The sequence below is a fragment of the Hemitrygon akajei genome, chromosome 8, assembly GCF_048418815.1.
Source record: "Hemitrygon akajei chromosome 8, sHemAka1.3, whole genome shotgun sequence".
In the NCBI taxonomy this organism is placed as follows: domain Eukaryota; kingdom Metazoa; phylum Chordata; class Chondrichthyes; order Myliobatiformes; family Dasyatidae; genus Hemitrygon; species Hemitrygon akajei.
Window position 1 is genome coordinate 175,318,349 of NC_133131.1, and position 24,648 is coordinate 175,342,996.

Consider the following 24,648-nt stretch of genomic DNA (forward strand, 5'->3'; position numbering starts at 1 on the left):
TAAACCCAATGACCTGCACTTCACAGTCACCTGTGGCAATGAATTCCACAGATTCACCACCCTCTGGCTAAAGAAATTCTTCCTCATCTCTGTTCTCAAGGGAGGCCCCTCTATTCTGAGGCTGGGCCCCCTGGTACTGGACTCCCCCGCCCCCCACTATGGAAACATCCTCTCCACAGCCACTCCCTTGGCGGTTTAGAGGCGTAATAACTCATGCGTGATTGAATGGCAGCATAGACACGATGGGCCAAAAGACTCGATCTGCTCCTGTCTCATGGAGACAGATCAGACAAGAACGAGGGCTCGTCAAGTTAATAAAGAATGAAAAATTAGAATATGTGATCAAATTAGAGTTATGAAGATGGATGGGAAGAGTTTCCAAAGATTTTTTAAAAAGCAAATTAGTGACTATTGGCAATGGACAGAAGGTGAGGTGATGATTTTTACAAAAACAAACTAAAGGGCGATGTGTGATGAGAGGGTTAGATGACTCTGAGGTTAAATTGTCGTAAAACACCAGGGCAGAAGGGCCTCAAAGTGCTGAAGTTTGTGATGTTATCCCTCCCTCCCTCACTCGCTTCCTCACTCCTTCGTGCTCTCTTCCTCCCTCCACCCTCCCACCTACCCTCCACCACACTCTCCCTTGCTGCCCCCTCCCTTGTCATCCCATTGTCACCCCATTCCTCACTCCCTCCGTCCACCCCTCATTCACTCCCTCCATCCACCACTGACTGACTCCATCCATTCCTCACTGCCGCACCGCTGACCAATCGTCTGTTTAACCCCAGCCTGATCCCAGGACAATTTACCATGACCGATTAACCTGCCAACCGGCATGGCTTTGGACAGTGGGAGGAAACTCGCGTGCAGACGGGGAGAATGTTCCCGCTCTTTGCAGGCAGTGGCATGAAATAACTCCACCTTGCTGCTACTGTAAAATGTTCTGGTCACCGTGACACGACCCTGCTGCCTTGTGAGAGGTGTGGACCGGCTGGACAGTCACAGTCTTTGTCCCCGGGGTTGGGGAGTCCAAACCTACAGGGCACGGATTCAAGATAAGAGGAGGAGGATTTGAAAGAGACCTGAGGGGTAACGTCTTCACGCGGAGGCTAGTGGATACCTGGAATGAGCTGATGGAGGAAGTGACAGGGAGGCGTAGTGGCCAGTGTACTGTGCCAGGGAGCAGGATTGAACTCCTGCTGAATGTGTTCATGGGTTTCCTGCAGCTGCTCGGGTTGCCTCCCAAAGGCCTGCAGGTTGGGGTTAGTAAGTTGTGGGCTGTCCCCAGCACATCCTCTGACCGTGCTGGTTATTGATGGAAACTCCACATTTCACTGCATGCTTCAACGTTCGTGTGACAAATAAAATTAATCTTTACTCGCTTGCACAGAAGGTGGGATCTGATGTGATCTCCTCTCTTCTCTCACCCCCACCCCTTGTAGCTTCACCAAGCGGGTCACCCTGATTGGACGGAACAGCAAGGTGGTTGATTACGTTCTGAGCTCTGCCAGTGAGCCGCAGAAGAGGTGTATCTCTCGGACCCATGCCCGTGTGATCCGCTCCCCCTCGGGTAACCAGCACCGGTTGGTGGACTCCAGCTTTACCGGCGTCTACGTCAATGACCGGCGTCTGGACGGTGAGTGCAGCTGGGACTCAGTGCTACCGACAGGCTGAACTATAGTTAATGGCTTCTTCTGCAAAATTTAATTGTCAATTTGTAAACATCATTAAGTCCTTCTATTAGTGGCATCTGTTACTGAATATTGACTGGATGGCATGGGTAGTGTAATCCTTTACAGCACCTGTGACCAGAAATCAACGGTTCGATTTAATGTCTGAAAATATATACAGTATCCGACTTAATTCTTACTCTTCACAGACAGCCACAAAACAGAGGAAAAGCCCTGAAGGATGAATGGCAGGAAACGTTGGAACCCCAAAGCCCCCCTCCCCTTCCCATGCACAAACAGCAGCAGAAACATCAGCCCTCCCCCCGCTGTAACAAAAGCATCAACGCCCCCCCCATCATACACGCAATAGCAACATACCACCTCCCTCATTAACGAGAGAGAGAGAGAGAGCCTGTTTGAGATGTCGAAGCGTTGAGGTGGACAACGGTTTTTGGTGCACTCTGGGCCATAAGACATAGGAGCAGAATTAGGCTATTTGCCCCATCGAGTCCACTCGGCCATTCAATCACAGCTGATCCTTCTCCCCCCTCCACCTTAAACATGCCCAACGACCTGGCCTCCACAGCTGCCTGTGGTAACAAATTCCACAAATTCACCACCCTCTGGCTAAAGAAATTTCTCCACTTCTCTGTTTTAAATGGACACCCCTCTATCCTGAGGCTGTGCCCTCTTGCCCATGAGTCCCCCACATGGGAAACATCCCTTCCACATCTGCTCTGTGTAAGACCTTCAACATTTGAAAGGTTTCAATGAGATCCCTCCTTATCCTTCTAAATCCAGTGAGTACAGACACAGAGCCATCAAATGCTCCTCATATGATAACCCTTTCTTTCCCAGAATCATCCTTGTGAACCTCCTCTGGACCCTCTCCAACACCAGTACATCTTTTCTTAGATGAGGAGACCAAAACTGTTCACAATACTCAAGGTGAGGCCTCACCAGTGCCTTATAAACCCTCAGCATCACATCCCTGCTCTTGTATTCGTGACCTCTTGAAATGAATGCTAACATTGCATTTGCCTTCCTCACCACTGACTCAACCTGCAAGTTAACCTTCAGGGTGTTCTGCACAAGGACTCCCAAGTCCCTTTGCACCTCATATTTTTAGATTTTCTCTTCGTTTAGAAAGTAGTCCGCACATTTATTTCTACTACCAAAGTACATGACCATGTATTTTCCAACATTATATTTCATTTGACACTTCCTTGTCCATTTTCCTAATCTACATAAGTCCTTTTGCATCCTACCTGTTTCCTCAACACTACCTGCCCCTCCACCAATCTTCATATCATCTGCAAACTTGGCAACAAAGCCATCGATTCCATCATCTAAATCATTGATATACGCGCACCAGTTAGTAGGTACTGGTCACTGTAAATGGTGAATTGTAAACTTGTACCAGTACCAGTATACCTATATATTTATATATACCTATATATAGTATTATATACTGGTTTATATATATAAATAATACCTATAATAATGGTATTATAAATAAATAAATAATATATATATATATTAATATAAATAATACCTATAATAATATCAATGTATATATGTAATTATTATAGGTATTATTTATATAATTATTTACTAAATTAATTTACTAAATAATTACTGAATATATAGGTACTGGTCTCTGTAAATGGGGGAGGAAGAGGGAGGAAGGGATTCTGACCCTCAACACAGGTGCCCCCAGGGTTGTGCCCTGAGTCCCCTTCTCTACTCCCTTTACACCTACGACTGTGCTGCCACACACAGCTCCAATCTGTCAATCAAATTCACAGATGACATGACTTTGATTGGCCTTATTTCTAGGGGTAATGAGACAGCCTACAGAGGGGAGGTTGACACCCTGACACAGTGGTGCCAGGATAGCAACCTCTCCCTCATGTCCAAACAACAAAAGAGCTGATTGTGGATTACAGGAGGAAAGGAGACAGGCTCACCCCGATCAGCATCAATGGGTCTGCAGTTGAGAGGGTGAATAGTTTCAAGTTCCTGGGTATACATGTCACTGAAGATTTCATCTGGACTGTACACACCGGCTGTGTGGGGGGAAAAAAGCACAACAGTGTCTCTTCCACCTCAGGTGACTGAAGAAGTTCGGCTTGAGCCCCCAAATCCTCAAGATCTTCTACAGGGGCACCACTGAGAGCATCCTGACTGGCTGTATCACCGCCTGGTACGGGAACTGCACCATCCTTGATCGTTGGGCACTGCAGAGAGTGGTACGGACAGCCCAGAACATCTGTGGCTGTGAACTTCCCTCTATTGAGGACATTTACAGCAGCAAATACAGAAAGAAGGGGTGGAAGATCGTCAGAGACACCAGTCACCCCAACCATAAACTGTTTCCACTGCTTCCGTCTGGCAAATGGTACCTCAGCATTAAAACCAGGACCAACAGGCTAGGGGACAGCTTCTTTCTACAAGCTAGTAGACTTACAAATTCATATGTCTGTACATTGTGACGGAGTGATAACAGAAAGATTTTTACTCCCTCACGTTGCGGGATGGATGTATAATTTAAATAAATTCTAATTGAATCTGTGCCCTCTAGGTTTGGACACCGCATCCCTGGGGAGAAAATTGATGATTGTCTAGCTGGTCATGCCTCTCACGAGGCAGTGTGGTCGTGTCGTGATTAGCACAATGTTTTACAGTAGCAGCAACACGGAGTTATTTCCTGCATCTGCTTTTGAATGTGGGTTGGGGAAATGGTGTAGTGGCCAGTGTGGTGTAGTGGCCAGTGTTTGCTGGTTCCTGGAGGTTGTTGTAGCGGAGAAGGGGGTGCGCAGGGGAGAGGGAGGATTAGGGTAATGGGGATAAACTCCCGCTACCTATTAAATGCTCCCAAGTAGCCTCTGACAGCCAAGTCCAGCTCCTGGCCTTCATGGGTGGCTTAGCTACTAAGCCTGAAGGAACCGTTTCTACCGACAGGAGAAGGGGCAAAGGTGGGTTACTGGGGCCTTAAAACCAGTCATTTCAGGCAGATGGAGCTTGTCAGCCGTGGTTGGCAGCTCATCTAGGAGAAGGAAAATTGATCTCAAACCTCTGCTGCCCCTGAGACTCTACCACTCATGGGAAGGTTTCGGGAGTAAACGCCGAGGGAAAATTCCGGAGCTGGAGTCGCTAAGGCAGTCGTGTGTTGAGTTCAACGCTGACTGGCAACTTCTGCAATGCTGCTGGTACCAAACTGCATCATCTCCACTGTTCCATTGGGTTCATCAGATGGGTGGGGAGGGGGAGCTTGCTACATGGGCAACAGCTTGCTCTCCATATCGTACTGCTAGGATGCAACCTCCATGGAGGCCTCATAGTGGTGTTTGCTATGCAGTAGCAGTGATGAGGGTTCAGTTCCCGCCGATGCCTGTCAGGAGTTTGTTCGTTCTCCTGTAGGTTTCCTCTGGGTGCTCTGAATTTCTCCATCTGAAGATGAACTATTTAATTTATTGAGATGCAACACTGAGTGGTGCTGTTGTTGTGTGAATGGAATCACCGGAGAGAGTTACTGGTAGGTACAAAGCAGCTTCTTTATTCAGCAAAACCAGGTACAGGTGGCATCATATGGAGATGCTTTCGGTGGAGAGGTCTGCTGGCCCAATGTGGGGCTCGATATTTATTTGCTAAACACAAAGGACAATTCCATATTTACAAAGTATCGGCAATGCTTTCTTTTGAAGCTACATACAAACTTCACACCTTCTGATTCACATCCATGCCACAGACGCCAGCAGGTCTGTGGACTGGGATTCCCGGCTTCTAGGAATGCATTGTTCCAAATTAAATCCACAATACATCGTCAGGGAACTGAAGACTGATAGCCAAAGCCATTTGCTAAATGTAAATGACCCAAACCCAAAATTCACTCTAACAGGTGCCGTGCAGAAATCTCCAATTTAACCCTTGCTTAATCACAGGACCATTTACATTGACCAGTACCTACTAACTGGGGCGCGCCTTTGGATTGTGGGAGGAAACCGGAGCACCTGGAGGAAACCCACATGGTCACAGGGAGAACGTACAAACTCCTTGCAGACAGCGGTGGTAATTGAACCTGGGTCGCTGGTACTGTAACTGTGTTGTGCTAACCACTACCGTACCTTGCCACTACTAAAAGATTAACCTCTCATCATCTTATACACCTCTGTCAGGTCATCTCTCGTCCTCTGTCACTCCTAGGAGAAAAGGCTGAGTTCACTCAACCTATTATCATAAGGCATGCTCCCCAATCCAGGCAACATCCTTGTAAATCTCCTCTGCATCCTTTCTATAGTTTCCACATCATTCCTGTAGTGAGGCGACCAGAACTGAGCACAGTACTCCAAGTGGGGTCTGACCAGGGTCCTATACAGCTGCAATATTACCTCTTGGCTCTTAAACTCAACACACGATTGATGAAGGCCAATGCACTGTATGCCTTCTTAACCACAGAGTCAACCTGTGCAGCAGCTTTGAGTGTCCTATGGACTCAGACCCCAAGATCCCTCTGATCCTCCACACTGCCAAGAGTATTATCATTAACACTATATTCTGTCATCATATTTGATCTACCAAAATGAACCACCTCACACTTATCTGGGTTGAACTCCATCTGCCATTTCTCAGCCCAGTTTTGCATCCTATCAATGTCCCTCTGTAACCTCTGACAGCCCTCCACACTATCCACAACACCCCCAACATTTGTTTCATCAGCAAATTTACTAACCCATCCCTCCACTTCCTTATCCAGGTCACTTATAAAAAATCATGAAGTGTAGGGGTCCCAGAAAAGATCCCTGAGGCACACCACTGGTCACTGACCTCCATGCAGAATATGACCTGTCTACAACCACTCTTTGCCTTCTGTGGGCAAGCCAGTTCTGGATCCACAAAGCAATGTCCCCTTGGATCCCATGCCTCTTTACTTTCTTAATAAGCCTTGCACAGGTTACCTTATCAAATGCCTTGCTGAAATCCATATACACTACATCTACTGCTCTTCCTTCATCAATGTGTTTAGTCACATCCTCAAAATATTCAATCAGGCTGGTAAGGCACGACCTGCCTTTGACAAAGCCATGCTAACTGGTCGTAATCATATTATACTTCTCCAAATGTTCACAAATCCTGCCTCTCAGAATCTTCTCCATAATCTTACCAACGACTGAAGTAAGACTCACTGGTCTACAATTTCCTGGGCTATCCCTACTCCCTTTCTTGAATAAGGGAACAGCATCCGCAACCCTCCAATCTCCAGAACCTCTCTCGTCCTCATTGATGATGCAAAGATCATCACCAGAGGCTCAGCAATCCGCTCCCTTGCCTCTCACAGTAGCCTGGGGTACATCCGGTTCGGTCCTGGTGACTTATCCAACCTGATGCTTTTCAAAAGCTCCAGCATATCCTCTTCCTATCAATTATCTACATGTTCAAGCTTTTCAGTCTGCTGAAAACCTTCCTGAACACACCTAACAAACTCCACCCCATCTAAGCCTCTCACTCCAGGGAGATGCCAGTCAATATTTGGGAAATTAAAATCTCCCACCACAACAACCCTGTTATTATTACACCTTTTCAGAATCTGTCTCCCTATTTGCTCCTCAATGTCCCTGTTACTATTGGCTGGTCTATATATTAAAAAAAACACCCAGTAGAGTTATTGACCCCTTCCTGTTTCTAACTTCCACCCACAGAGACTCTGTAGAAAATCCCTCCATGACATTCTCCTTTTCTGCAGCCGTGACACTCTCTCTGATCAGCAGTGTCACGCCCCCACCTCTTTTGCCTCCCTCCCTGTCCTTTCTGAAACATCTAAAGCCTGGCACTCGAAGTAGCCGTTCCTGCCTGTGTCATACAACACGGCGTGCAATGACGTCATGCGGCACGGCGCGTAGTGATAATGGTGATCATCTCTAATTGGGAGCTCGGCCTCATTGTTGAGGACATTGGAAGCGTGGTGACACTGGCGGATTTGCCTCCGGAACATCCTTACACTTGGTTAACGTAAATGACGCATTTCATTGGATGTTTTGATGTACATGTAATCTTTAAGATACTTTAATCTTTATTTTCCCACTGAACCATTCAATTAGTTGCATCCTTTAACTTTCTGCCAGGATTCTCAGTTAGATCGCAGCCAGGAATCCTGCAGTGCTGTGTGTTGTCACGAGGTGCCTTTACCAGGCGTGTAGACACACGGACCTCTTCACGACTGCAACTCATGTTCTCGGTTACTTTTTTATTTGTTCATTTGGTTTTCTTTTGCGTGCTGGTTGTTTGTCAGTCTTTGTTTATGTAGAGCTTTTCATATCTTTATTTTCCTGTAAATGCCTGCAAACAGAATGAATCTCAAAGAAATACTTCCTCAGTGGCCGCTGTTTTGTGGGGAAGGAGGGATTTTGGGGGGGTGGGGGGTCAATGTGCCTGATCCATTTTGTTCTTTTTTCTTTTGCACGTGGGTTGGAGAGATTTGTGCTGCATTTATTTACTTTTCTTTCTTGGTGAATTGAAGAATATTAAGAGTTACATACTTTGATAGTAAATGACCTTTGAACCAGAATGGAGGCTTGACTACTGAAAGGCTTGGCTCTTCCATAGGTTCCTTCATCAAGCCCTTAACTCCATCGTGGGCACTCACCTCCCCACCTTCGAGGACACCTCAAATGGCGATGCCTTAAAAAAGCAGCATCCCATCACCCAGGCCATGCCCTCTTATCGCTATCATCAGGGAGGAGGTACAGAAGCCTGAAGACACAATGTTCAGGAACAGCTTCCTGCCGTCTGCTGTCAAATTCCTGAATGGACAGTGAACGCATACACACAACCTCACTATTGTTTGCTTTCTCATTCTCTTTTTGCTCTACTTTAATTACATATAATAAACATGGCAAGCACATGTACCTAAGGAATTGAAAACAAAGGATTTTGCTTCCTGAATACTTAAGGTGTATCTTATGGGTTTTGGGCTGCTGATCATGAAAATCACCATCGAATTTCCCTATCACACAACGTTTGTTTGAAATCACCTATACTTGTTATTTCAATTCATAATTAATGTTGCCCACAATCTAAGCTGAAAAGTTTTCCATCTTGTCTGGGCATGCGTGCTGGATAGCAGGACGGGTTTTAGAAAGGCTATAAATTTCTGTGATGGATTTTGGCATCAGTTGTTCTGAGAAATATCTGTCTCAAATCTCAAAATTCAGGAAGGCATTTTCGTTGGCCCACAAATCAAAGAGGTCATCAATGACAGACAATTTGAAGAACTTCTAGTGGGACCGGAGAAAATCACGTGGAAGGCATTCAAGGACGTTGTTGAAAATTTTCTGTCAGCTACAGAACACCGAACCATGCGCAGCTGGTTGGCAACATGCTTCAAGCATACAAAACCATGAAGTACAACATGTCACTAAAGATTCATTTTCTGCGTTCCCATTTAGACTTCTTCCCTGCAATCCTGGCGCGGTCAGTGACGAGCACGGTGAAAGATTTCATCGGGATATTGTGGCCATGGAGAAGCAGTATCCCAGGGGAGCTGGAATCCATCAGTGCTGACTGATAATTATTGGACACTTAAATGAGAAGCCTCAGACACTGACTACAGACAAAAGTCATCAACAAAACAGTTTTCGCTTAGTTGAACTATGGCAAAGCATCAGCACTGTTATGTAATTAAACGCATTATATTCAATATAAGTTAATTTCTTGTTTCTCCAGACTCCTACGTGATACACATAGTTTGAAATTATATTTGTGTTTAGCTTCAAGCGATCTATCATCAACAAAAAAATTAAGAGGAAGCAACACTTTATAAAAAGTTTGTTGTCCAGTATTATCAATTTTCTTTGATTTGGAATATGCAGGAATGGGGTGGGGGTGGGTGGGTATAGATTGAGGGCAGGCAGAAGGGATTAAGTTAAATTTGGCATCAGATTTGGGGCACATGTCCACGTGCTGTGCCGTACTGTTCTGTTTTGTGTGATGAGCGAACTTACCTCGGTTACCCCCTGCCTCTCTCAATCTCCTCTCCCAGGTGACGTGGTCCTAAGCGAAGGAGACACCGTGACGTTTGGCCATCCCCAAAGTTCTCAAGTGGACCGAGGAGAGAGGGTGCGGCAGCCGAACTCCGAATTTTACTTCATGGTAAACGAAATGTGTTTGGTTGGAACAGACTATTAAGTGTAATGTGAGTCACTGGAACATTCCTGACAGCAGACAGAGCCTCATTCTCAGTGAATCCCATTCCTTTGTAAGGTCTTTGCAAGAACCTCAACCGAGGTTTTAAGCTAATTTGGCAGGGAGATGGGAACCAGAGCGATGGGGCAGTTGGTATACAAGTAGATGCAGTGTGTAGTGAGACTGAGGAAGGACAGGTAAATAATGGGGTAAAATTGCAGTCAGTGGGATGAGTTGAAGTGTAACGGGGACAAAATCAAAAAGGATGATGAATACAGGACTGAAAGTGTTATATTTAAATGCCCGCAGTTTACAGACTACGGTAAGTTATTTTTTTATTTTTTTTTATTAGTTTTTCAAAACATTTTACAAAATTAAAAACCCCAAATCCCAATGAGGAGCATTAATACAGAGCAAGGTTAAGCATACAATATCAATATGCTACAGAGGAAGAGAATTTAACAAAAAAGCACCTAAATTAAAGACAAGTGAGCTTAGTGTCCTCCCCAAACCCCACAACACAAGAAAAAAAAACAATTCCAGACCAACCACCACACAATATAGAGAGTATAAGTCCGGACAGTCAAACTCCCAGACTGTGAATACGTTTAGCAACAGAGGATAATAATGCCTACTACCAGAAAAGAAAGGGAGCTGAAAGCAAGGGACCGAAAAGGAAAAAAAAAACCCTAGTCAAGAGGAAGGTTATGAAAGTAGTCGATAAAAGGCCCCCAGATCTTATGGAACTTTAAATCCGAATTGAGAACTGAATAATGAACGAATATGAGTTTCTTGGAGGAAAGCAATGTCAGCTTTGAGTTGTTTAATATGTGAGAATACCTTCCTCCTTTTAACAGGGTGGTTCAGTCCCTTTACATTCCAGCTCACAAATTTAAGTGCACTGGCCATTATCAATTACTAATGCATAAAAGGCAGCAGGCATATAAAAAATCAAGCGGTACAATAGCAGTCTGGGAGCAGAGATGTAAACATAGATTCGTAAGGTCAAAATATAAACATGTCCTAAGCAATAAAGAAATGTTGGAACTGGAAAATCCACCCCACCCACACAACCCAGAACTAGACGGCTACCAAAACAAGTAGCTAGCTCTACCAAAGAAATTAACCCAAATACAACTTCCAGGTCTGTGTCATTGACAGCAGTTCCATATAAATGCTATAACAAACAGTAACTAGTTTATGCACTAGGAAACATAACTACAGATTAGAACACCTTCTGCCGAGATATACAACTTAATACAGAGAAAATCGGAAGAAAACCAAAACTAATCTACCCGCGAAATATTATAGAAGGATAAAGTAAGAGAAAGGGAAAAAAAAGGTAAGAAGGAAAAAGAAAAAAAAGAGGAAGGGGAAAATTGTAAATTCAAGACGAGTATTTATCAACCGTTTACCGAGAAGGGAGAAAAAAACATTCAGAGAATGGAAAAAAAGGGGAAGAAGAAAAGAAAAAGATAAAATAAATAAGTATTTAAAACAGAGGAAAAATAAATCAGCAGTTGAACTGTGAACCGACAAACAGGGAGGCCTTCACTTGTTACGTATTCGGGCAACAATAATATAGATGAGTTAGGCAAGGGGTTTTATAACGAATAACACGTTTATTAAACACTGATAACAAACCCCCTTCAAAAGTAAACAAACCCAAACAATGATCCGAGCTCAGCTGCTCAAACAGTCCTTAATAGCGTTGCAGTCCCAAACAGTCTTCAAAGCGGTATTGAAAAGAACTCAGTTCGTTAAAACGGTATGCCGAAAGAAAACAGACTTTAAAACGATATGCCGACAGTTCAAAAGCTCACGGTACTTTTAAAAGGAGAGACTTTTTAAAGCGATGTAAATTCTCTTCCACGTCGATGTCCTTCGATTCCCAGCGTCGAACTCCCACGTCGAATTTTATTAAATATAACAACTTAAAGTGACTGACCTTCCTTCCACAATATTCTCAATCTCCCGCTTGTTCTTGGCAATGTTTGTCTACAGTAGTTTCCCATTGCCTTCTGGGCAGTGTCTTTACAAGACGGGTGAGCCCAGCCATTATCAATACTCCAGAGATTGTGGGGTGCGGGCTGAGCAGGTGCTACACCTTTGCCCAAAAGTGACCTGCCGGCTAGTGGAGGGAAGGAGGGCCTCACACCTCCTTTTGTAGAGACGTATCTCCACCTTGCCACCCAATGTTTGATGTACAGATGACAAATGAAGCTAACCAGTCAATGAGATGTCGGAAAGGTCCGTAAATCCATCTTTTGCAGTATTTATGTTGTAACTTGGAGTAATTTTCGCGCCTTGCTCCTGTTGCAAACAGCAAACATCATAACGCACATCAATGATAATCCCCTGACTCTGATAAAGGCTGGTTGTGCCTTTATTTTCAGTACTTGAGGAAGAAAAATGACTCTAGAGATCAGACTTCAAGCAGTGGTACCTTTATTCAGCCTGAGATCTGAGACCCAAACATGGAGAGCTTGCAGAAATTTGCAAGACTCTAAATTACAGACCGATTTCAGCATAGGTTATCAGCCTTTGCCACTCCAGAGAAAACAGCCCAACTTTGTCCAGCCTCCCGTTATAGCCCGTGCCCTCTAAACCAGGCGGCCTCCTGGTAAACCTATTCTACATCCTTTCTAAAGCCCGAAATCCTTACCGTAGTGGGGTAACCAGAACTGTATACAATACTCGAGGTGTGGCCTAACCAGGGTTTTATAAAGCTGCAAGATAACCTCCTGACCTTTGAACTCAGTGTCTTGACTAATCAAAGCAACCCTGCTGTGTACCTCCTTAACCACCCTATCGCCTTGTGTTTCCAGTTTGAGCTGTGTGACTGCGAGCAGGAACGAGGCCCGGTACCAAGCTATGACTCCACGCCTTGCACCACACCAACGGTAAGAAACCGAGCTCAGCTATCGATACTTACGATGTAGAGGCAGGCCATTTGGCCCATCGGGTACCTGTGGTTCCCAGCTGGCTAATTCCTTTCAGATACCATAACGTCAAGGCCACAATTGCCTCCAGCCAGCCCCTATCACCATCTCAGTTTTCCTCTTCAATCTGACTGCCACTTCTCATGTATATCCACCCTTGCCCCCCTCACCATTTACCCTGGGTGTCTCCTCTCTGTCTTTCAGTCCGGATGGAGTGTCAGCTGTCCATTTCCACCCAGAGATGGTGCCTGGCCTGCTGAGCCAGGACAGAGCAAAGCACGAATTGCACTGACTGGGTGAAAAGGACACCTCTCTCCTTTCCCGGACAATACTAGTGAGCATAGAACACTACAGCACAATGCAGGCCCTTCGGCCCACAATGTTGTGCTGACATTTTAACCTACGCCAAGATCAATCTAACCGTCCCTCCCACATAGCCTTCATTTTTCTATCATCCACATGCCTGTCTCTTAAATTCCTTACTGAATTTGCCTCTAGTATCACCCCAGCAGGACATTCCACACACCCACCACTCTCTGTGGGGGAAAACATTGCCTCTAACATACCCCCCCTATACTTTCCACCAATCACCTTGAATTTATGCCCCTTGTATTAGCCATTTTCACCCTGGGAAGCAGTCTCTGACTGTCCACTCAGTCTGTGTCTCTTGTCTTGTGCACCTCGATCGAGTCTCCTCTCATCCTCCTCCACTCTAAAGAGAAAAGCCCTGACTTACTCATCCTATGCTTAGAAGATATGCTGTCTAATCCAGGCAGCATCCTGGTGAATCTCCTCTGCACCCTCTCTAATCCAGGCAGCATCCTGGTGAATCTCCTCTGCACCCTCTCTAATCCAGGCAGCATCCTGGTGAATCTCCTCTGCACCCTCTCTAATCTGGGCAGCATCCTGGTGAATCTCCTCAGCACCCTCTCTAATCCAGGCAGCATCCTGGTGAATCTCCTCTGCACCCTCTCTAATCCAGGCAGCATCCTGGTGAATCTCCTCTGCACCCTCTCTAATCCAGGCAGCATCCTGGTGAATCTTCTCTGCACCCTCTCTCATCCAGGCAGCATCCTGGTGAATCTCCTCTGCACCCTCTCTAATCCAGGCAGCATCCTGGTGAATCTCCTCTGCACCCTCTCTAATCCAGGCAGCATCCTGGTGAATCTCCTCTGCACCCTCTCTAATCCAGGCAGCGTCCTGGTCAATCTCCTCTGCACCCTCTCCAATCCAGGCAGCGTCCTGGTGAATCTCCTCTGCACCCTCTGTAATCCAGGCAGCGTCCTGGTGAATCTCCTCTGCACCCTCTCTAATCCAGGCAGCATCCTGGTGAATCTCCTCTGCACCCTCTCTCATCCAGACAGCGTCCTGGTGAATCTCCTCTGCACCCTCTCTAATCCAGGCAGCGTCCTGGTGAATCTCCTCTGCACCCTCTCTCATCCAGGCAGCATCCTGGTGAATCTCCTCTGCACCCTCTCTAATCCAGGCAGCACCCTGGTGAATCTCCTCTGCACCCTCTCTAATCCAGGCAGCGTCCTGGTGAATCTCCTCTGCACCCTCTCTGATCCAGGCAGCGTCCTGGTGAATCTCCTCTCTAAAGTTTCCACCTCCTTTCTGCAGTGAGGCACCCAGAGCAGAACAGCTGCATTTTTGTCATTGTGAACGAAGTCCAATCCGGTTTAGGACAGACTTCTTTCCCGAGAGGGAGTTACAAATGAAGGGTTTGCTCCTGTAGTGAACGCCCTTCAACCTATCTAGTCCCATCGAGCCGCACCTGGACCAAACTTCTCTAAGATGTTGAAATCGAACCGGCATCCACCACTTCCAGACTCTCTCCATCCTCTGAGTGAAGAAGTTCCCCCTCATGTTCACCTTTCACCCTTAACCCATGCCCTCTAATTATAGTCCCACCCAACGTTAGAGGAAAAAGTCTGCTTGCATTTACCCTGCTTATACGCCTCATAATTTTGTATCCCTCTATCAAATCTCCCATCATTCTCCTGCGCTTCAGGGAATAAAATCCTAACCTATGAAACCTTTTTTTAAATAACGCAGGTCCTGGAGTTCCGGCAACGTCAGCTGTCCTTGGATGGGTGGGAATGGCCGGCAGCTCGCCCTGGTCAGGGCAATCCTGCAGGATTCGAAGCCACGACGGATTGTCACTCCACACCAGTGGCCGTGTCCACCCAGGAGAGGGGTGAAAACAGAACCCAAGTCAGCATGGTGGTGGCTGCTTTCTCGCCCGCGGACCGAGTCTCTCTGCGGGGTGAGGCCCGTGCCAGTGCCTCACCCTGTCCGAGCAGCACGGGGACTGCACGGGTTGAAATCCAGGGCCGCGGCCGAGAGCCTGCGCTGGAAACGGATAGGGCACCTCCCGCGGACGCTGGAGCAGCGCGTGTGACTGAACCAACCCTGGATCGCATTACCTCTGGGAACTTTACCCAGCGTCAGGGGAAGGGCGTGCAGATTCAATTCACAGAGCAAGACAGCACCCTCAAACGAGAGGCACCGGCCACTCGGAGAGCAGAGAGCTCCGTGCCGTCCGTCGGTGACGATTGTGAGGACTCGGCTTTGTCCGACTGGCCAGGCCGGCCTCACCCGAGCAGGGAGGGCGATCTAGTGACGGGCGTCATCTCGGGTGCTCCCCACCGAGACTGGGAGGAGACGGCTGTGACGGACTCTTTACCCCCCCTCGTGAAAAGCGAGGGGCGGCACGATGCTGTGAGAAATCCCTCGGAGGGCACCCTCGTTGAGGGCAGTGCTGCACCCGAGCAGTCACTTAGTGCCCAAAGCCTAGAAATTCTGGAAGACCCTGACAACAGACTGAGAGGTGCTTGCCAGAGCAAAGGCGTGCCCGCTCGAAGCTCCCTGCCAGAAGGTGGAATTGCAGAGGGCACAGCAAGACGTCGAGAGAATGAGGGTTTGCTTGGTTACCCTCACAAAGCATTTGTGGGTCCAGCTCATGGAGATGATGTGCTCCCTCAGCCCATGGATGTCCGGTTGACTCGTCTGGAGCAACTGACTGACGCAGGGACGACTGCAGACGGGATCACTGGTGGCAATGGTTCGGCCTGTGAGAGAGAGGAGCGACTGTCATCAGACAAATTCCACCAACCCGCCATTGTTCTCAACCGTGCTGAAGCCGTCCTGGGGACAGAAACTTCCGACTCTCTGCCTGGAGATACTTCAAGCACACCCTCAGAAAAGGATGGGAGTTTGATTAATTCGGAGATGCCAAAAGGACGTGGGATCCTGGTGGAGTCACAAGGTCCACACAAGCTGGAGGCTGTATCTGTGGGGCAGTCCGGGTGGGCAAAGCGAAGAAGAGCGGGCTCGTCCTTTGTGAAGGAAATGGGAACAGCTACTGACACAACTCGGGCCGAATGTACAACACTGGACAATTCTGTGCCAAAACCTTTCTCACCTACCTTTGCCTCAGAGACCAAACTTGCGTCAAAGTTGCCCGTTGAATTGGCCAAGACCAATGACAGTGTTCCGGTTACCACCCTCCCAACATTCGGCCCTTCTGGCCCGGGTGAGAAGGAAAGGCCGGTGATTCCCTCCTGCAAATCACCTGTGGGACCACGGGGAGGAGTATGGGATCAAGTCAGCACAGCCACGGATCCCCCGGAAGGAGAGCACGGATGCAGGACGCGTGCAGAGGAAGCCAGAGCCCTTGGGGAAAGTGAGACCCACAGGAGGCCACCAAGGCCTTCAGCTGATGTCGATGTGGAGGACATGAAAGCTCAAGGTGAATTAAAACTGCTTGACCAAAGGGCCCAGGAAATGGACACAGAGGCGGAGATGGAGGTGGACTCATCTTGCGGAGTGGAGGCGGGTACATTGCGGGAGGCAGCAGAGTCACAGGAACTGGAGGTGGGCGCGTCGTGGGGTGTGGAAACAGAAATGTCACAGGAAATGGAGACCAGAGTGTCACCGGAGATCGAAACGGGTACATCGCGGGAACCGGAGATTGCGGAATCACAGGAAATGGAGGTGGAAATTTCTCATCAGACGGTGATCAGTGTACCGCGGGGAATGGAGACGGAAAGGTCTCAGCAGATGGAGACTGGTGCATCTCTGGAGATGGAGATGGGTGGGCTAAGAGGAGACCTCAAATCTGACGGTAACTTGGAAGGGACAATTCACCTGAAAGCTCCTCTGGAATTGGAGATGGCGAGTCACGGGCGAGTTGAAGGTGGGGGAAGTGCAGCTGGTGTGGATGTAAAGCGGTGTGGCCCTAATGGAGAAGAAGATGATTCTGATGGCAAGGAGGCCTCTGAACTGCTCCACCTCTCTCTAAGAGTTGATGCAGAGGAGATTGGAGAGACCATGGACAAGAGTATGGAAGTAGACATGGTGTCTGAATGTGCAGACAGGGATGTGGATGTGGCCAACGTCAGTCTGGCAGCAGTGGCGAGCAAGATGGCTTTGCCACGTGGGGGAACCATCGCCTCGGCAACCAGGTTGGACTGTGAAGTTATCAGTAAACCCATCTCACCCGAGCCTTCTGCATCTGTTGGACACAAGGGCCTCACTGACACAGGCAAGACAGGGCTGTGTGGTAGTCCTGATGAAGACAGTGGAAAGGTCCGTCTGCCCGAGGATGATGGGCAGGAAGTGTCATCCCAGGTGGAGATGGGTTACTCCCGGGCTGTACCGAGAGGGGATGGAGAAATATGCCAGGTCCCGTGCTTATCCTCAGCACTCGCAGCTGGCTGCTGTGAGGCTATGGGGACGGGGGCCGACGGAGACCCTAACACTGCTGTCCCGTTTGTTTGCTGGCCTACCCCAAAAATAGGGCAGGGTGGGGTGGGAGGTCCACTGGCCCTGGGGAGGCCGGGCAAGGTTCTCGGAGGAGAACCTGGGAACCGGGAGGGTCCCATCGTTTGCAACCCAATGTTGGAAAATCCCATTGTGTCTGAAAGGGCATCTGAGACCCCCACACCACCGGATCCCACCCTCTCTGAGGAAGGATCTGAGACCCCCACACCACTGGATATCACCCTCTCTGAGGAAGGATCTGAGACCCCCACACCACCGGATCCCACCCTCTCTGAGGAAGGATCTGAGATCCCCACACCACCGGATCCCACCCTCTCTGAGGAAGGATCTGAGACCCCCACACCACCGGATCCCACCCTCTCTGAGGAGGGATCTGAGACCCCCACACCACCGGATCCCACCCTCTCTGAGGAAGGATCTGAGACCCCCACACCACTGGATCCCACCCTCTCTGAGGAAGGATCTGAGATCTCCACACCACCGGATCCCACCCTCTCTGAGGAGGGATCTGAGACTGAAACATTACTGGATCCCACTGTCTCTGAGAGGGGATCTGAGACCCCTACATCACCTAATCCCACCCTCTCTGAGGAAGGATTTGAGACCCAAACATTACTGGATCCCACCGTGTCTGAGAGGGGATCTGAGACCCCCACATCACCTAATCCCACCCTCTCGGAGGAGGGATTTGAGACCCAAACATTACTGGATCCCACCGTGTCTGAGAGGGGATCTGAGACCCCCACATCACCTAATCCCACCCTCTCTGAGGAAGGATCTGAGACCCAAACATTACTGGATCCCACCGTGTCTGAGAGGGGATCTGAGACCCCCACATCACCTAATCCCACCCTCTCTGAGGAAGGATCTGAGACACAAACATTACTGAGTCCCATCGTTCCTGAGAGGGGATCTGAGACCCCCACATCACCTAATCCCATCCTCTCTGAGGAAGGATCTGAGATCCCCACATCACCTGATCCCACCCTCTCTGAGGAGGGATTTGAGACCCCAACATCACTGGGCCCCACCACCTCTGAGAAAGAATCTGAGACCCCCACATTGCTGAGTCCCATGGTCCCTGAGGGGGGACCTGAGACCCCCATATCACTAGGCTCTACCACCTCTGAGGGGGAACCTGAGACCCCTATATTACCAGACCCTACTGCCCCTGAGAAGGAAGCTGACCTCCCAAAATTGCAGGATTCCTCTGTGTCAGAACAGGGATCTAATCCTCTCCTGTCACAGAGTCTCATCGACTGTGAGAGAGGAACTGGCCCATTTGCCCCAGGGAGTCCTACCGACTCCAGTACCACCACAGTGCAGGGCTGTACTGTTGCCGAAGAGGGAGCTGGCATTCCCACCCCAGGGGAACCCACTGTCCCTGAGGGGGTAAACAATATCACAAGGTCCAAACTGGAGATCAACTGCTTCATATCGCGGGGTCTCACAATTACTGTGGGAGAATCGGACATCTCTGCCCCACGGGGTCCTGGTGTCACTGAGGGAGAATCGGACATCTCTGCCCCACAGGGTCCTGGTGTCACTGAGGGAGAATCGGACGTCACTTCCCCACAGGGTCCTGGTGTCACTGAGGGAGAATCGGACATCTCTGCCCCACAGGGTCCTGGTGTCACTGAGGGAGAATCGGACATCTCTGCCCCACAGGGTCCTGGTGTCACCGAGGGAGAATCAGACATCTCTGCCCCACAGGGTCCTGGTGTCACTGAGGGAGAATCGGACATCTCTGCCCCACAGGGTCCTGGTGTCACTGAGGGAGAATCGGACATCTCTGCCCCACGGGGTCCTGGTGTCACTGAGGGAGAATCGGACATCTCTGCCCCACGGGGTCCTGGTGTCACTGAGGGAGAATTGGACATCTCTGCCCCACAGGGTCCTGGTGTCACTGAGGGAGAATCGGACATCTCTGCCCCACAGGGTCTTAGTATCACTGAGGGAGAATCGGACATCTCTGCCCCACAGGGTCCTGGTGTCACTGAGGGAGAATTGGACATCTCTGCCCCACAGGGTCCTGGTGTCACTGAGGGAGAATCGGACATCTCTGCCCCACAGGGTCCTGGTGTCACTGAGGGAGAATCGGACATCTCTGCCCCACAGGGTCCTGGTGTCACTGAGGGAGAATTGGACATCTCTGCCCCACAGGGTCCTGGTGTCACTGAGGGGGAAATCAGAGCCTCCACACCACCTGCTGCCGATATGGAGGAACATTTTGGGAGGAAGGCCATTATACTTTCTGATTACAGGGGTGGAAGTTATCCTCAGTTGAACCAAACCTCGCCGGGTGGTGAAACCCTTCCTTGTGACGGCTTTCCAGTGGCTGGGACGACGACGGTAGAGCAGAGGGTGGTGGAAGACGACCCCCACTGGCCCAGTGGCATTGTTCCGGATGAATGGCTCCTGGCTTTCGACGCACGGTTGCATTTGAGCACCGCGCTTGCGGGGGAACTCGTGCCCGAGAAACGAGAGTCAGCTTCGAGCGAAGTGGGCACGTCCTTGGCTGCGGGGTTGATCGACCAGCCAGGGCAGAGTGTGGCCGGCGCTGGAGAGGGAAAGCTGGTGGGAACGAATGAGTGCCGGGGATCTGGGGCTTCCCCGTTCCCATCGGGTGTCGTGGGAGTGGCGGGAGGCAGTCCAGTAGATCCTGGTGACCTCCAGGGGACTGAACCTCAAGAGGATGCAGTCTGGCGCTTGCCCTCGGATGCGAAGAGGGAAGGAGGGAGGCCCGGGGTGCTGGAGCCAGAACTAAGTGATGCAGCGATCAGGCACCTGGAGTATCCAGTTGTGGACTTGGAAGCACCTCCCGCAACTGGAGCCGGAGGAGAGGATGCATTCTCTGGGACTGAGCGGGTGGAAGACGAGCAAAGCAGGAAGGACCACGTGTTTGGCGGCTCAGAGCGTGGGTCCAGTGACCCGGCTGCCCCTGGGTGTGTGCTGGAAACAGAACTACATCAGGCGTGTCCCGGCGATCCAGGTACCCAGGGGGAGAGAAGGTTCCAGCCTTCAGTTACTCACTTTGCCAGCGCTCCAAGTTCCACGTGGGATACCAACGAGGAGAGAAACATCTGCAAGGCATCGACTGCTGCAGGAGTGAAGCTCGTTCCTGGGGGCTCGGACAATCAGGGACTTGTGGACGGGAGGTACGGGGAAACAAATGGAATTCGAGCTTCAGGACCATCACCTTCATGGGTACCACAACTCCAGCAGGATTGGTCATCCGGAAGCCGGAAAGAGCCACCTCACACAGCACCTGACTCTGATGGTCACTTCTGGGCCTGTACCGAGGCAGTGCCAGCTTCGACGTCAGGAAAACCCCAGGCAGAGGTAGAAAAGGGTGTGGATGCCACAGAGGGGTCTCTGGGTGAGAAAGGTGAGGAGGGTGGCATTGGAGCTGTTAAGACAGCTTCATGTTACTCAGACCTTGCCCATGACACGAGAGACAGGGGCCAAAGCTCGCAACTGCAGCTTACGCCAGAAAAACCAGAAGAAGACAGTTCGAAGAAGTGTGGACCTCCAGATAGAGAAGGTGGGGGCATGGACACTTGTGAGTCTGGGCAGGCGGGCAAGAGAACCGACTTGGCTGGTGAAGGAAAAGAATCTTTGTTCTCTGAGGTACATCGGGCCAAGTCCATGGATGGTGTAGAATCAGAAACAATGGATGTGGCTCACCGAGATCGGGGCAGGAATTGGGCTGAATTTGCAAGCAGAACTGATGTGGAGTTGGACCCTGGAGATGACTCCAGCCGTGTCAGACTGAACCCAGAGTGTCCAGACCCGCAGCACTCTGAGATTAAGCTGGAGGAGGAGGACATGGCGGGCAGCTGGACATCAGATGGCTCCAGACATCTTGGTTCTGTGGCACTAAAGAGACCTCGTGAAACTGAGGCAGCAGATTCCAATTCCAGTTTTGCACCCAGTAAACGGAAGTGCTCTGATCAGCAGGTCCGGTCTGGGAGGAGAATAAATCTGAGTCTGCAGTCCTTCTCCAGGCAGCTGAAGCAGTGTCGAGCCAACTACATCGGCAGGGTGGTCCGCCAGTTCTTTGCTGAGTACAGGCCATCTTGGGAGCACAGACTTCCTAAGCTCGCGGTGGTGAACCGGCAGGGTGAGGTGGCGAGAATCGTTAAAGGCTTCTTCGAATCTCTCAGCGCCCAGTGCGAAGCTGAGGTGGTCGACGGGCCTCAGCACAGCATGACGTCCTCCGGGAGCAGTCAGCGACCCGGCCACTCGGGCTTAGAGTCAGGGGAAGACCAGATGGAAGTGTCCGAGAACCAGGAAAGGCAGATTGAGAGGCTCTGTGAGATTGGTCCAGGGCCTGCCCTTACGCACGCGACTAATGATAGCAAGGCAACGGTCTCCCAGGCAGCAGAATGCGGCCTGCCTGTCTGCCATGCGTCTGGTGGGATAATCGGAGACTTGGGAACGTGCCTTCTGCCAGAAGGCAGTGACGTGACCCAGGAGTCGGAAGCTGCCCAGGAAAATAACCGGGATGCAACCCCGGACCTTCTCAAGCACTCTCCCCACCTCGGTCAAAACACATGTGGCACCACCCAGGTAGAGGAGAACTCTCCAGCTGAGGACTTTGAGTCTCCCTTCTGCTTTGCAGAAGGCAGAAAGGTTTACACGGAGGCTCCCAGCTCACACGAGGTAGGACCCATCGCCCTCCCCTGGTTTTCATCCATCGCTGAATCCCCTGGGGCGCCCGGACATGACGGATGTAATCAACTCCAGAGCTTGATGCTGAAAGGGACCTCCTGTGATGTCAGTGGAACTGAGGAGATGGCTCGTGATGGAAGGGAGTCTTTGGTATTGAAAGCACCTAATACACCTCTGAAGCCAAGTAGCTGTATCCTTGTAGACAACGTTGAGGGATCCCAGAGAGATCGGAGCCCTTTCCGCCCAGCTGAGCGGACCGCGGACTTGGCTAGGGGTGATAGATCCAGTTCAGGTATATTGGCTTGCTTACCTGCCCTGTGTCGGGACAGTCCTGCTCCCCACCCGACCGACCCCAGTCAGGTGATGGAACACGGTGACCCTTGTCAGAGCCGTGAAGGCATGAACGGTCTTGGTGTAGAACAGCCATCATCTCCTGGCTGCTGTAGGTTGGCTCAGTGCGATGGTGTGGACGGTTATTACGCAGCCCAGTTAGGCTGTAGCAACAATCAGACCAAACCTGACAATACAGCAGAACCTCCTGCCCCTGGCGACACTCATCTGGGTCGTAGCGATGACGTGATTGAATCTGTCAGCCTGGCAGAATCATCAGCCCTCGATGACAATTTTCCCGATCGTACCAACAATAAACTTGAACATATTGATGTGGAACCATCTCTTCACCTCGGAAATCTTCAGGAAAGTGACAGTGGCATCAGTCACAGTGTAGCACAACCTGGCAGCAATGCCCTGGGTTTTAGTGACAAAGAGACTGAGTCCGTTAATGCTAAAGGACAACCTGCTGATAGTGACCCTGCTCTTGGTCTTAATGAAGATGAATCTGAACTTGGTAATAGTGTACAGCCATCAGCTGTGGACAGCAGTGACGCGGGCCGTGGTGACGGCATGCGTCAACCTGATCATGTGACAGAGTTATCAGTTCTCAGCAACAACGTCCTGGATCTAAGTAAGGATAAAATTGCAGGACCATCAGCTCATGGCAACAGTGAAGATGAAGTCGAACCTGTTAATATTGCAGAAACACCAGCTCTCGACAGTAACGACCTGAGCTGTTGTGACAATGTGGTTGAACTTGTTATAACAGGATCACGAGGTCTTGATAACAACGCCCTGGGCCTCAGTAATGATGAAATCCAATCCGTTATGACTGTAGAGCCCCCAGCTCTGGATAGCAGCAACCCAGGTGGTAGTGACAATCTGGTTGGACCTGTTAATGTGACAGAACCACCAGCTCTGGACGACGATGATCTGGGTCACAGTGATGATGAAACTGAACTTGTTATTTCTGCAGAGCCACAAGCTCTGTTCGGCAGTGATGTGGGCCATAGTGACAGTGTAATTAAAGCTGTTAATGTAGTGGAATCATCAGGTCTCAATGACGATGCCCTGGGTCTTAGTAACGATAAAGCTGAACTTAGTAATATTGCAGAGCCACCAGCTCTTGGCGATAGTGATCTGGGTCGTGGTGAGAATGAAGCTGAACCTGTTGTTACTACGAAACCACCTGCTGGTGATAGCAATGCCCTGGGTCATCGTGACGATCAGGCTGATCCGGTTAATGTTGAACGGTTATTCCCCCACCGCAATAGCCTAAATCACAGCAACACCAAGATGGAAAGTGATGATACCACAAAAAGGTCATGTCTGGACTTGGGTCATAACACCAGCTCTGTTGATGTGTCGGCTCTTGGCCACGGTTCTCCAAGCAGCCTTGCAGGTGTAGGGTCGGCAGCTGCTCTGGGACGTTCAACAGAATGGCAGGAAGTCGCGGATGGTCTTCCAGGTGCTAGAGGTTGCGTTGCGCGGAGTGACCGTGCCCTACTGAGACAGAGTCACAGGAAAAGCTGGGAGCTGCCAGACTCTCACAGCCCTGATCAGGAAGGGACGATGGGCTGCAGATCACCGTGGGAACACGAGTCCGGTGTGGCACGATCCCCTGGCCGGCCAGCCGAGCTACAGCTCAAAAACCCTTTGACGACGGCAGCTTGGAGCACCAACATGGAGGATCCAGCCTGGAGTGAGACCTTGTCCCAGCCGAGGTGGGGAGGGGGTCTTCACGTGGGAAGGACCAACTCAGAGGAGACAGCACACCCGGAGACCCCCGGAGAGCCCGTAGCCTGCCAAGGTAGGTTCGATATGGACTGGGGAGCACGGGGTGACTTTGTCAGTGGCTCTTGGGGAGGCTTAGAAGCAGCTGGTGAGAGGCTGGCAGCTCTCAAAGTGAGGAAGGGTCTCAGAACTGAGGGTTGAAGACCATAAGACATGGGAGCTGAATTAGGCCACTGGGCCCTTCGAGATGACTCTGCTAATTCATCATGGCTGATTTATCATACCGCTCAACTCCATTCTCCTTTACTGCCCTTGCTAATCAAGAACCT

The 24,648-nt window shown here is 49.9% G+C and overlaps 1 protein-coding gene across 4 annotated transcripts in view; it reads left to right on the top strand.

Annotated features, from left to right (window-relative positions):
• The first annotated feature begins 16,000 nt into the window (after window positions 1-16,000).
• The window catches only part of LOC140732460 (uncharacterized), a 164,441-nt gene continuing 155,793 nt past the window's right edge, over window positions 16,001-24,648 (top strand). For all 4 annotated transcript variants that reach the window (XM_073055138.1, XM_073055137.1, XM_073055140.1 and 1 more), the window contains exon 1: window positions 16,001-24,395. In XM_073055138.1, the coding sequence (XP_072911239.1) occupies window positions 16,025-24,395 (8,371 nt within the window). In that variant the 5' untranslated portion in view covers window positions 16,001-16,024. The remainder of the gene's footprint in view (window positions 24,396-24,648) is intronic.